This window comes from Gouania willdenowi, chromosome 9 (genome assembly GCF_900634775.1).
Source record: "Gouania willdenowi chromosome 9, fGouWil2.1, whole genome shotgun sequence".
Classification (NCBI taxonomy): Eukaryota; Metazoa; Chordata; class Actinopteri; order Blenniiformes; family Gobiesocidae; genus Gouania; species Gouania willdenowi.
Window position 1 is genome coordinate 33,539,726 of NC_041052.1, and position 14,579 is coordinate 33,554,304.

At 37.5% G+C, this 14,579-nt stretch overlaps 1 protein-coding gene across 4 annotated transcripts in view; it reads right to left on the reverse strand.

Moving 5' to 3' along the window:
- The window catches only part of vps13a (vacuolar protein sorting 13 homolog A), an 87,749-nt gene that overhangs the window by 7,339 nt on the left and 65,831 nt on the right, over positions 1–14,579 (reverse strand). For all 4 annotated transcript variants that reach the window (XM_028456340.1, XM_028456342.1, XM_028456339.1 and 1 more), the window contains 17 exons: positions 13,851–13,983; positions 11,906–11,963; positions 10,304–10,475; positions 8,292–8,445; positions 7,977–8,123; positions 7,777–7,858; positions 7,618–7,687; positions 7,366–7,480; positions 6,403–6,516; positions 6,161–6,306; positions 6,014–6,095; positions 5,811–5,924; positions 5,609–5,684; positions 4,724–4,887; positions 4,559–4,604; positions 4,343–4,466; positions 3,903–4,017 (listed from right to left, as the gene is read on the reverse strand). In XM_028456340.1, coding sequence (XP_028312141.1) covers positions 3,903–4,017; positions 4,343–4,466; positions 4,559–4,604; positions 4,724–4,887; positions 5,609–5,684; positions 5,811–5,924; positions 6,014–6,095; positions 6,161–6,306; positions 6,403–6,516; positions 7,366–7,480; positions 7,618–7,687; positions 7,777–7,858; positions 7,977–8,123; positions 8,292–8,445; positions 10,304–10,475; positions 11,906–11,963; positions 13,851–13,983 — 1,912 coding nt within the window. The remainder of the gene's footprint in view (positions 1–3,902; positions 4,018–4,342; positions 4,467–4,558; positions 4,605–4,723; positions 4,888–5,608; positions 5,685–5,810; positions 5,925–6,013; positions 6,096–6,160; positions 6,307–6,402; positions 6,517–7,365; positions 7,481–7,617; positions 7,688–7,776; positions 7,859–7,976; positions 8,124–8,291; positions 8,446–10,303; positions 10,476–11,905; positions 11,964–13,850; positions 13,984–14,579) is intronic.

The window sequence follows — 14,579 nt, forward strand, 5'->3', positions numbered from 1 at the left end:
CTATTGGCTGTAATTCATCCATTTTTTATTAGTTTCCTCTACTACCAATTCTGCTGCTTCACATTTTTATTTTCGCTTCCGCGCACTCATGTTCACCCTCCATGTTCAACACAACACGTATGTGGTCTGCACCAGTTCTGCACTAATCATTGCTGCAGTCTTAATGAATTCTGCGCAGCAGGTGAGGAAACTGCGTCACTAAAGGATTTGAAAAGCAACTGGTTTACCGCCCTTTATTTCAGATCTTAGTGAATCCGCCCCTTAGTACATTGACATTTTTGTTGAAGCTTCTCTGCTTTATTTAATCCAAGCATGTTCTTAGAGACGCACACAGAGCGTGTGCCTCCTCTGTGTGCTTTGATTGCGGTGTGCATCATTTCTTGTGAACGCTGGTTTATTTTTAATCCCATTCAAATGATCTTTATAAGGCGGACCAAGTACAGTCGTAATTAAGTCCAGAGGATCTCTGTGAAATGTGCGCTGAGAGGATCTATTTACATAATCCATGTATCAATGATAAGAATAATCCATGTTATTGGGCAGAAAAAGGAATGTTTCAACAGTACATAGGGCCCTATAAAATCCGCGTCAACAAAATCGCGGAATCGACCAATGAAAATTGTTAAACGCGGAAATGGACAGAATCGGCATGAAACGCCGTCAATGTGGGACAAGTAACTTTTTTTAAGGGGGAAATGTTTCCCTGTTCTGGCTGCATTAAACTCTGCCTAAACAACCAAAGCACCCTCTAAAAACAATGCAAATCATCAGTGACTCCTAAATACAGAGCAACCAGTGCCCGCTTAACTTTGCTGTGCCTGTAAAACTCCATCTGTTTTTCATGTAGCGCAGCGGAGCTTTGTGAGAACGTGGTCAGCTTTAATCATCTTCCCCTGCTCAGTGTTGGAACTGTTGTGACTGGCTAACTAAGAATAACCTAGTCTGTGTTGTCTTTTAGTTCTTTTTATTCCAGCCTTTTGTCCGTGCCTCGTTGGTACACATTCACAGTCAGCAAGATACCTCAAGTACAACCGTTTCAATGGGAACTTCCGGTTTACAAAATAAAAGTCCGTTGGAGCAACGTTATTAGAATGCTACATTCAAACAACTTCTCATCAGAGCTACAGAAGTTAGGATTATATAAAATTACGTTAATTTAAACTAAGTTGATCAAAACTTAATCATTAAACCTGATCAGATTCAGTAAATCATTGATCCCTGAGAGGAAATTGTGTGACATTAATGCTGTTCTCATACATCTTTATATGACATATAAATAATTAAAAAGGAGCAGTCAGAATAATCCATCTCACTACAATTTATATCTACCTTTTAATTGTATCTTACTTTATTTTTGACATACAATTTTGTTTAATTCTGAGTTTTTATGTATTAGTATTTATTTTGTTTCCTCACAGGAGTTAAAAACCAACATTTTCTCTAAAAAAACGTAATTAAAAAAATTAAAGTGGAAAACAGAGAATTTGGGAAAAAATAAAACAGATTTTATAGAGCCCTAGGTATAGTCCTTTATAATTGTCCTCTGCTCCATTCTCCCTCCACTGGGATCCAGCTCTCGCTGTTACAGTTAAAGCTGTATTCTACAGGGCTACAGCTGGTGCAGCAGGAAAGGAAGAACGCTGGACGCAAAAGACACTATGTGACCGAACACAACCACCAGTTTGAACCCAAACCGTCCGGTGCAGTGTCGGGTATCCATCCTCTAGTTATAGTATATAATCAGCTGTGCTACGGTCCTAAACAGCCCCCAAGCAGGCTTGACTGAGGGCTGCAGTTACACTAACCACCGTGGTGTCACTATGGAGTCAGATGATTATATCCTATACTCCTTTAAATTGGGGCCCTTACCCAGCAGAGTGTTGTCTGCATTCGACATCTGCCATATTTGCAGTGAATGCACTCTCGCGTTGCACAGGCACAGTAGTCAACGATGCTAACGCAAGACTGCTGGGGTTAGAGTAAAAAAAACCAGATGAAACAATTTTGGAAAATTTCAATGAAATACAGTAGATTTAACATCGATTAAATCGATTGTTTCATTCAGCTCTACACAGAAACATAAAACACACTTATATGCTCTGTCAACTCTGCTCCGGAAAATGTTTTAATGCTCAGATGTCTTGAAATACAGCCGCTCCGTGAGTTCGAAAATAACTTGGCGGTGTTTGCTCGCGTCTTTACAACATCTTGTTTCGGTGGCTGGAATTTCGGTGCATCACTAATTTTAATATTTACATCTAATAACTAATATTGTTCCAAATTCCTCAGGGTGAATTCTAATTGGCTGCTTTAACATCATATCCTGTCCTTTCAGTAAAATGTGGCTATGCTCGACTAACCTGCTCCAAATGACATCAGTCTGTTGTTTCTCTAGTTTTTTTGTTTTTTGTTTTTATTCTGCCTTGAGCCTAAAGTCAGTTCAGTTGACAGTGCAAGATAAGCATGTACAGAAGACAAGATAAGCCTGGTTTTCAGTCAGTGTAGTCCTAATATTCTGGTCTGTCAGGTGTAGTTGACGAGACGCACACAGAACAAAACTAAGGCAGGGAGATAGTGACAAAGGAAGAAAAAAATGAAAACAGACGCTTTAACAATATTAATGAAATATTTGAAGAGATGATGGTGATCAAAAGTAATCATGTGACCGCCTTTGAACACTTATTAAAGCAAGTTATTAAAACAAAAACAATCATTAATTCAAAAAGGATGAAGATATTCCAGGCGTATAAAATAACATGGTGTCACATCACTGCATGACTTCCTCATTTGTCACCGTTTGTCTGAAACGTTGACACTTTTCTACACAGAGAAGCTTCACTACATCTAAATGCATCTCTGACCTGACACTCATGGAGGAGAACCTCCACCCACTCCATCCAGACGGACTGCATTAAAACATCACATCACAGAAGAAGAAGAAACTGGAGGAATTCTGCTTTAAAATGCACCTCATCTACACATCAAATACAACAGTGTTTTTCAACCTTAGGGTTGCCTGTAATTTAACTGTGACACCTGAATGTCTAATAATTACTGATTAAAAACATATAATGCTCATTTTATCACCTCTTACTCAGACATAGGCAACAGGAGGCTAGGGGGCCACATGCAGTCCACGTCTGATGTCTGTGTGGCCCCAAAAGTAAACACACAAAATGATTAAAAGAAACATAAACAAAAAATAACAGAGATTAACAAAATGACAACAAAAATACACTAAACGACTAAAAAAAAAAAGAATTACAAAAAAATACACAAAAGACCAACAAACATACATAAAAATAACACAAAAGAAATCTAAAATGTGAACACAAACACACAAAATTACCAAAAAGTTGCACAACACAACTAGAAATACACAAAATAACAGAAAAAATAACAAAAATACACACAATTGTTTAAAGAAACAAAAGACAACAAAAATGACAGAAAAATGTACAGAATGTACAAAATGACTAGAAAAACACAAAATAACAGAGAAATGTATGAATTGACAACAAAAATACACAATATGCCTCAAAGAAACATAAACAAATAATTACTGATGAAATATTAATGTATAAAAAATTTAAATGATCAAATTCTTCTTATATTACATTATCTTAAAATTAAAACACATGATAAAAACAAAAAATGTATTCTATGCTTTCACTTTCTCAGATATTAATCTCTTTCAAATAAAAATATCTGATGTACTGATGATCAAAAAATTATTGTAAAAAAAAAAATGTTTTGGGGATCGCCAGAAATTTGTGATAACGTAATGGGTTCACGATCCAAAAAAGGTTGGGAACCACTGAACTACAGCAGTTTTCTGTGATGTAATTGAGTGATTAAATAAAGAGTACTCCCCCCTCAGAGCTCCTCCTACTCGCTCCTACCTGCAACATCTGACTCCCGAGGCCTTCCCTATGCTTGTACGGCCGTATGACACCGTCCTCATGGATGAATCGAGGAGGACGCAAAGACTCCACATCCTGAGATGTTTCTGCTGCCCTGAAACCCACACGACAAAGGAACACAAAATTAATCACACGTACAGTACACACTCTTCTAACTAAACAACTGGTGACCAGTGGGGCTCAGCAGCTGAGTTTCCATTACAGATTTTCGCAAAATAAAAGCAATATTTCTCAATGTCGACAAAGTCTAATTGCGCTTTGAACGCGTTTCCATTAAAGTTTGTTTTGAAGCCTCGTAAGTCCCGTTAAATCTCATTCCGAGAAACTTATTATTTAATCGCAATTAATGCAATAAAGTCCCAGCCCTAGTTCAAACACCAGAACATTGTGTATGTCTGTGTGTCAAAGCAAACTCTGACCTTTTGATGCCTTGGAAGGTGCTGCTGGCCAAGTCGATGATGCCCCCAGTAGGTCTGGCTACTGCGCCCACTAAACCTTTACCCACACCCTTAAAGAAGCCGGCGGCACCTTCTTTCTGGGCTCCTGCCAAAGTTACACACATCATGATGTTAAAAAGATTAATCAGTCAGTTCACAACAATATGAATACATCTCATGTAGTAGGAGTCGATGTACCTTTAATAGGTTTGGTAACAATTCCTGTGATCCCACTGACAAATCCCTGGAGTGCAATAACACAGAAATGATCACAGATAAGTAATATTTAAACACTGATGAGTTATCAAAGGTTCAGATTGTATCATGCAGACATATTAAGATAAATCAGTAAACATTACGTACAGAGACGAGTCCTTTTCCTCCTCTGGCCAGACCTTCTTTCAGACTAGTGGGCTGTTTGTTCATGGTTTCTCGTCTCTTCTGCTGATATTCTTCATCCATTGTGATGGCAGCGACGCCCTTTGCCATGGCGCCTGTTATCCTGGAGGCTGCTCCTGCGATTCCCCCTGAACCACAAACATGAACCTCCTTACGTTACCTTACGGTTACTGTTAGAGCTCAGATTTAGGCCACGTTAACGGTCACTTAAAGCTGCTGGAAATAATATGTTAAGGTTTCATTTATTCTGACATTTTTTTTCAAGGAATTTACTTGATCTCCTGACATGTTTTGACTGCCAACTGTCAGTCTTCCTCAGAGGCACTACTAAAACACTAAAAATTAGTTGGAAAGTCACTTAGACAAAGTTTTTGGAGGCAAACATAAGAATACACAGAATAAAAACACTTCTATGCATCCATCTACAGGACTCCACAACCCAGAAAAAAAAGTCATCTTAATAAATGAAACCTTAACATATTAACTCGTTCTTCCATTTGACATTGTTTATCAGCTCACAAAATTTCATATAAATCTGTTCAGGACATTTTTTTAATATCCTGCTAACAAACGTTAAACGTTAACAGCAAGTGAAAACAAGTAAAAACACTTCTATACATCCATCTACGGGACTCCACATCCCACAATGCAATGGGCGAAACTTTTCCGACATCGTCAAACTTTAGAGCGGCACTTTCAAACTTTTACATCTTTTTTTCCAAGCAAATGATCTTTAATTTATTGATCTATAAGGCCTACACTATGGATATATCTGAGCAGCTTTAAACCTTTCCAGAAGGTACACATTGGATGAATAGGATATTTTAATCATGTTGATATTTGACTTACCCACAGCTCCTCCGACCAGAGCTTTCACACCAAGTGCCATTCCTTCAACAAACTCCTCCGGCCCCTGAATGGCTCCCTGGAAAACACCCATCAAACAGTTTTACTAACACTAAATAGCTTGTTGTTCTCAGATGCTGGGACAGAGATACACGTTTTGTACATTTGTAAATCAAAGTGGTCCAATGTTTGTGTCCCATATTACCTGATAAGGCTCATAAAAGAATGCCCCCACCCCCTCAGACAATCCTCTGATGAGACCAAAAGGGTTTCCAAGCACGTCCAGACCCAACACCAACACATACATCTGTTTGATGGCCTGGGAATGACAGAGTTCTGCATTAACATCTACCTTCACAACTGAGGGTTTGACCAGTTCTGTGATTCCTCTTCCACAGTCGGCCTCACCTGTTTGGAATAATGTCGAATGACCTCCGATTGCAGCTGCTGAGTGGTGCAGAACTGGAAGGTGAGCTCAAAAAAGGCCAGTCTGAAACAAACAGGGATCATAAATCACAAGCAGTTTGCATTTGGCTTGTCGTGTGGATTTTCTACCTGAAAATCACGTCCTGCACATCACTGAGTGTGGCTCCAATGCTCTTCAGCAGGAGGTTGAGCGACTGCACGGGGATGAGTTCGGTGTCTCTCGTCTCCTTCAGGCCGTCCTCTCCTCCGGTGCTCAGAGAGAAACTCAGATGTAGCTACGAGCACAAAAAACATAAAACAGGGAAAATGTCAGTAGCGACACGTTTTCTAAAATGTAAATTAATGGCTTCGTTTTTAGAGGAAACAGGCACCTTGATAGGGGATATGTGGAAATACTCGTATAGGCTGATAGGAGACGTGTCGGCAGCTGAAACGTCATCCAACACGGTCTGTAAGTACTCCAGGTCCTTCACAAAGCGCTCCACCTTCAAAGGAACCACAGACATCAACACATCAATCACGACTGGGTCATTCCATGTCATTAAAATTTGTTTTTTAACAATTGTTCCTTAATTCAATTGGCAAACTGTACATTTTTAGTTTGATCGGATGAATACTTTTTTTTAGATATGAACAATTTAGTGAGTCCATTTTTGTGCATTCTTATTTTTCTTTCACTTTCACCTTCCTATATCTAAAAAATTACACCACATAGAAAACTGATATGTGATATAGTAATATAGCTCCACCTACTCTCGCAGAACATACAAAAATATCTGCTATACATCCTATGGTTTGGGTCTGGAACATGTTTTGGGCCTTCAGTAAACAACGTAGCATATGCCTCAGCTCCCTGTAATTTGATTAGCTTTGAGCTATGAACATAGACTGTTCACATCACTAATGATTAGTCACAGATATGCATTAGTTCTTGAAACCCAAAAAAATATTTATTTTTAGTATTTTAATTGATCGATAACACCATGTGGAAATGTAAGAAAAAAAATCTGATCTCTATTTTCATTTATAGTATAAAGAATATGCTTTCCGTCATTATGTGACTTTTTTATTTTTGACCCCAACTTTGGGTTATTTCACCACTCGTGGATATTGAAAATCCTCTACATGAGGTCATTGTAGCTTGTCTCTGTGTCTTATAATGATTTAATGTTCATTAGTTACACATTACAGTGTGCCAGTTGAATAGTCACGGAACAATTGGTAAAAATGTCAGCATTTTTTGAGACTGAAGTGCATGGGCCAATTGTGAAATGACATGGAATGACCTGTTATCATCAATGATATCAATGACCATGTGAAAGCAGTTGGCTGACCTCTTGCTCTGAAGTCACAGCGCTGGCGTTCTCAGGGGTGAACAAGTCACGGATGGCGTACAGGAATCCCAAATCCAGCTTCAAATCCATCTCCTGAATCAACACCTTAAAGTACCTGTGGTGAAACACAATTTACTCAATCTAAAGAGCATATCCAAAGGGGGAGAAATGTCATATAGGGACAAAAATACATATTATGGAACAATAAAAGGTCACACAGGAAATTCAATTGTATAAAAAAGAAGTAATTACTTAATGCGAGAGATGTTGGAGTGCCCAGCTGCTCTGGTAACGATGCTGATATCTGTTAGAGGTTTGGGTTCTGGAAGTAAAACAAAAAGTTGGTTTAATTCGAGACAAACCTGAAGCTTTTAAAACACTTCATGGTTTTAAACTGGAAATGCAACAGACCTGAGTCCATTGTGATGGACTTTGGCAGTTTTACAGGATAGAAAACGTAAGGGAAGATCGCCCCAGGCAGTTGGTTCTGGATCTTTTTTCGACAAAAAAAAATAATTAATACAAAAAAGTGAAAAACTGAAAGCAAAGCATTCAGTTTGGTTGTTTTCACTTTATATGAACCGCCTAATATGACGTGGCCCAGCCTTTACCTGTATGCGGTTGATTTGGATGCGGTACGCTCTCTGTCGTGGTGACACGCTGTACTCCACCTTCACTCCTGGCAGGAAGTGTCTCCTGAGAGGAGCGTCAGTCGGCCGCAGCATCCGCATATCCAAGCCATTGGGAGTAAACGACACCTGGGGGTTAATTACACACCACAGAGTGAAACAATTAGGCCTGAACCTCATTACAACTTAATTACCTAAAGGACAACATCTCAGTTTAATTCCTCTGTGGCCATCAGCGTGTCTTTTAATTATTTTAAATTGATTACATCCATTTGAGTGAAATATTTCAAGATCAACCTGATAGTTGTTTTCCAGTTCAACAATGGCGTGGTCCACAGGCCCAGACTCAAGGTACTCTTTGAACCTGTTCTCCAACAGATCAGCATCTTTGGTGGTCATAGTTTTCCAGCGATTCTTCTTCTTTGGTTTGGCCTCCCACACTGCATCAGAGCTAAAGCAGGAAGACAAAAATATCAGAGTTAAATCTTACAGTTGCTGTATCAATATACCAACATTCTATCCGTACGCAGCACCCCTATTTGGCCAGTTTAGGTCACGTGACTAAGACTAAACCTTACCCTAAACCTAACCCTAAAAATTGTTGCGATATAGGGTTATAACCTAACCCTAATCCTAACCCTAAGACATTACGTACTTGTACTTCGGTAACTGTACCAATAGCACAGAGGGTTGTCCGTACGGCAACTGTACAAATAGACACTTTCTAACACTTATGACGGCTCTTAATCCCAAAAACAAGTACATCACTCATTTTCAATGCGTCCCATCGCACCTCATTGTTAAACAAGTTCGGATTAACTACGGCCGGGCCCGCGAAACGTCTCCGTGCCGAATAGCATGTACCACGTTCCCGACAATTCAGTCAAATGACTCAGTTCCACAAAGTAAAAAAATTCACGCCCCCGTGGCACATACGGAGTAATTCATATATTGGTATGTGTCAATGATTCGGTACCACCAACTGCTGCAAGATTTGACTCACAAATGAGATGACGACTTTAATGGAAATCGCAGAAAAAAGGCCCCTAGTCTAATTGTGCAAGGCATAATCGTAATCTATGTTGAAATACCTTTAAAACAATATATCACACGACTATGTTCCCATAAATTTGGAAATTACCGGAAATGGAGGGTGGGCCCCCGGGCCCCATTTCAAAGAAAGGGCTCAGAGCATCTCATCATATTTATTCATGGAGTATTCATACCAAATTGCATTCTGATCTAACGAGAACCAACGGAGGAGTAGTCATTTGACAAATGGGGACCCCAGGGGCCCCCGTGACACGAACGGAGTAATGGGCCCCATTTATACATTGGTATAAATGAGAAATCAACTTTAGTTTTATTTTTTTTTGCCCAAATCAAAAATTGGGCTCCAATAGTCGATGCATACACATCACCAGAGCTTATAGCTACCAAATTTCAGCCCGATCCGTTCACCAATAACAGAGGCGTAGCGATTTTAAGTAGTGTATACAACAACAAGAAAAACAACAAGGTGAGTGGCGTTTTGAGTCCGGTAACCCGGCCTAAAAACCGGGAAAGGTTATTTATTATCTTTACAGGAACCAGACTGATACACTGCTACCTCCATCAGTTCTTCTTACCTTGCACTATTATCAGCCTCAGGAGTGACCGCGTTGAGTCCAGACTGAGTCAGAATATGGATGTGATCGTTTCTGAACACACCCAACATGGTGATTTGGCAACTTTGTGCTGTTTATTCTTTCCTTCTATTACAAACTGCCTGATTTTTACTATATCCAGGCTGCTGCAGTGCTCTCTCTCACAGAAAATAAAAACAAATATTCAAGAGATGTATGACTTCTGCTGTCACTTGATTCCCTCCACTCAGACACCATCCTGGATACAGAGCACAATGCATCTGTCCTGTTATTAAAGCTGTGAGAACGTTACCTCTACCTACATTATCCAAAGCTTGTTTCTGAACGTTCAGTTCACCGTGATGTGTAGTGGCTGTTACTGTTCAGTCATTCTGCTGTAGGGGGACTGTGAGTAATATTCTGCCTCTGTCAGCCGCTTTCACTGGACACATGTGCGACTGACTGAAAAATCCACACAGAGCGCACTGCCGGAATGGCCTCACCCTCAACTTTGAATGAAAACAATAGCGTTCTATATGCCGGAAAATACAATAACAAAATATTGCGATTCATTTGTGCTTCTTGCTTGGTACCCACTCAATCCAAATGCAAATAAGTAATATCCTGCAAGTACAACTACTTCTCAGTTATTATGAGTGGAAACCAACACATGACATTTCCCACCTTGTGATCCCGATAAAGGAAACCTCCTGGCTGGTGCTGTTGTTGACCAGTGAAACGCCGACGTTCTGGAGCGACAGGATGATTTCCTGCTCAGCCATCTGAACTTTCTCATTCTCACAGAGTACTTTGTAGATCTGCTCATTGTCAGTGAAAACAACAACACGCTGGAGACCTGTAGATGGTCAGTAAACAAAAATTTTCATTTAGAAAAATAAAAAATATAGCCTTGACCTTTGTTAAACGTTGTAGAAAACGAATTGCTTCCTCCTCTAAAGCAGTGGTTCTCAAACTTTTTTGGTTCACGTATTCCCCTTTCTCTTACTTTTGAATTCAAATACCGGTAACCCTTTATGCCCGATGACAACATTTTTCTCAGAATTCTGTAAAAACAAAAATCTATAGATCATAATGATGGAATAAATGAGTGATAACACATGTTTTAAAGAATCTCATTTTTTAAATAAGTGGAATGAATAGATTTATTTCTGTATTTTCAGTTCATGTTTTAATCAAGATCATTTATATAATTTTTTTTGGTGCCATTTTGTGTTTTTGGTGTCATTCTGTGTGTTTTTGGTGTCATTTTGTGTCTATTGTTGTTTGTCTGTTCTTGTCATTATTCAGTGTATTTTTGTCTTTTTTTTGTGTGTCGTTGGTGTTAATTAAATTGTTCTATCTCAGTGTGTGTGTTTTTGGTGTCGTTTTGTATGTTTTCTGTTATTTTTGTGTATTTTTTTTATAGAGATCTTGTGTAGTTTTCTCTCGTTTAGTGAGTCTCTGTTCTTGTTTTGTGTGTTGCTAGTATTTTACTCTCTTAGTGTCACTTTGTGTATTTTGTTGTCGTTTTGTGAGTTAGTGGTAATATTTAGTTGGATTATCATTTTTAATTAAAAATAAACATGAATAAAACCCATATTTCTAATGGTTTCATTTGTTAATTTTCTTGTCTCTTTCTCAAGTACCCCCTGTAGTGCCATCATGCACCCCTAGCGAGAGAAACACTGCTCTAAAGGTTTTCTTTAAATCATATTCATTGTAGGTAGAAAATGGTTTCAATAATAATCAAGGGTGTCCCGATCATATATTGATATCAAATATTTGTTGGATATCAACAACAACAAATAAAGGACTCTTGTCATTTATTTTTTTAATATTTATTTCATTCAATTGTAGAATTTTTCTTATGTTTAAGGTTCAAATGTATTCAACCCATTGTTAATAATAAATGAGTAACAAAGCCTTTTCTAACACTCCACACAACACAATAAGTAATTAGGTATGTATGATCCATGCTGATATCGCATCGGATAGATATCGGTATCGACTAATACTTAAGGCAGCGATGGTATTGTATCGGAAGTGAAATAAAGTTGTATCGGGAGGCCCGTTATTAAAATTGAAAAAGAAAAGTATTGTGAAATGTTCCTCTAAATGCACTGCGATATGAACGTATGAAATATTTACAAAGCATCTCCTGTCAGATTACAAAAGAAATAATATAAACAAACATAATATAAAGGAAATAAAACGATGTAAAATAAATGAAAAAATTAAAAGGATACATTTCTAAATGTGTAACCAGTAGGGTGACCTCGTACTAACCTTCATAAAAGGAAATGACAAAAAGTTTTTTCTCGTCGTTCATATTTTCAAGCAGGTCCTAAAAACACGAGAGTGAAAACAGAGTTAATGTCTTCCAGAGTTATATCATAGCTAAAAAAACATTTTAAACATTGTATATTGTTTTAGATATACATAAACACACACACACACATATATATATTTATATCTTATATTGGGCCATGTACAGCCTGATAAAAAAAACCTGCTGTCAATCAGCGTGTTTGCAGATAATATGATTTACATGATAGTAAATAATATGCATTTATTTATGAATACTTTAATGCAGTGGTTCCCAACCTTTTTTTTGGTCGTGACCCCATTTTAATATCACTAATTTCTGGTGACCCCAGAGACTTAATTTCTCTTCAAGAATTAGTTTTTGATAATGTTTGTTATACTGCATTACAAACACAGAGTAGCTACAATTAGTGAGCATTTACAGTATATTATATTGTTTCATTTATTATATTATTTATTTATTATAAAATGATAGTTTTTTTACATTATATATTATATTATTATATTTTAGATTTGAAAAAGTGAAAATATAGAAAACAGTTGTTTAAAATTGTGTGTAGTTTTAATTTGGAAAAGAATACATTTTTATAAATTCATCAGTAATTTTTAATCTTTAATTACTTGACATTTCAGGCGACCCCATTTTAATTAGACAAATTTCTTTTTTTTAATATTACACATTATATTATTATATTTTTGATTTATGTTTCAGAAAGTGAAAATATAGAGTACAGTTGTTTTAATTTTGAAAAGAATAAGGAATAAATACTTTTTTAATTTATTTGACAGGGACATTGTACAACAAATGTGTTGCACTGACCAGAGATAGCTACAAGATAAATTAATCAGTAATTTTGTTATTTTTTTCAATTACTAGACCTTTCAGGCGACCGCACATGGGGTCACAAGCCTAAGGTTGAAAAACTGGAATTAATTTTGGTGTTTAAAATGCACATTTCAAATAAATAGGAGTTGTGTCCTTATTTAAATAAATAGCATATCTTCCTTCTAATTACTGAAATCAATTTACCAGTCGCTCAAATCCATTATTATTGTGTAGTTATTAGGGATGTAACGATTAATCGTAAGGCAGTTAAAAATCGATTCATAGGTATCACGATTGACATCGATACTTTGAAAATTGAATCGCAGTACTTTTTTTAAACAGCAGAGAGCGCTATATACTTATCCCGTCTCTTGTCCAGCAGTGGACAAGCGGCGGGCGGAGTCTGCTACTACTTTCTTTCTGGCCGCCTAATACTCTTAAACATGTTAATAAATGATTCCTTACCCCTTTAGCACCGAAAGAATATCTGTAATATTACGTGAATATCTGTAAAAGTCACGTTTTTCTACTAGCTCTGTCTGCTAGCACAGCATCTCTTCTTCACTGCAAGAATTTCTGCATGCCAACCAACCACTGGGTTACCAGCGCCCTCTGCTGGTCCAAACAAATATCTGACGTAAATCAGTGAAAAATACACAAATGCACAAAATACATTTTCAGTAGCACTTTTAAAAAGAAAAATAACTATTATGTAGTTTAAACGAGAATTTAAATTAATAGGCTTCTTCATTTGTATTATTCCTTTATTTATTTCATTCAAGGTTTATTTTTAGTTAAATTGTATTGTTTTGAATAGTTTATCAAGGGATTCTTTTGACAATGAAAAATAAAAGGAAAATAGAACAGCATTTTCTAGTTTTTTCCCCCCAAAAAAATAAAGGAATATTTTTCAGTCATCAATTGTCTACAGTCCCATTTTGTAAAATAAATCGTGAGAGAATCGTATCGTGAACCCAGTATCGTGAATCGAATCGTATCGGGAGTTGAGTGAATCGTTACATCCCTAGTAGTTATTAAAATGATTAATGACTTTGTTCTTTTAGAAAAACTATTTAGTACCTCTTCACTCTTCAGCTTCCCACTGTAGGAGCCACACTTCCAGCAAAGCTCCCTAGACCCAGTGGGTTCAGTCCAGGTGTAGTGCACGGCTTTCCCAGGCTCCAGCTCCTGCTTTTCAGTTTCCTTCTGTGAGCTTTGAACATAAAACATATAGTCAAACATATAGACTGCACACAAAGCTATAAGAAGCCCAAGAATACAAATTCCTCCTAAAAAAAAGCAACAACCAGAAAAACAGAACCGTTGAACACTGAGCCCAGTCACCACAAAACCAAACTAATGTAGAAAGAATCCACATTGAAGAACAGTTTTGGAGAACAAAAGCGGTTCCCATCCCATCCTTATGAAGAAATATGGCAACGCATGAGAGAATAAGACACCCAGAAGTTCCAAGGGCTCTCCTGAAAAAACACAGTTAACATGAGAAACATCTCAGGTTTCCTAAAACAAAGCTGATTGTAGAGGAGGAAACCAAGAACAAGCAGGGAAACCATGAAGGAAACAAAAGGAAGGAAGGTATCAGCTAGATGCAACACAACAACCGCTAAAAGAATGAATCTGTAGAACTACATCTAGACAGCAGCAGCATTCAGAGGCAGAAGTTCTACAATCAGAGGATAGAAGCTGAACGCAGATCAATACGACAAGCCTTAGATGTCCAATCTGCTGCTCTCACTTTAATCCAATCATCTTTAATCATCTGGTATTTTAAAAACCTACCAAAAGTAG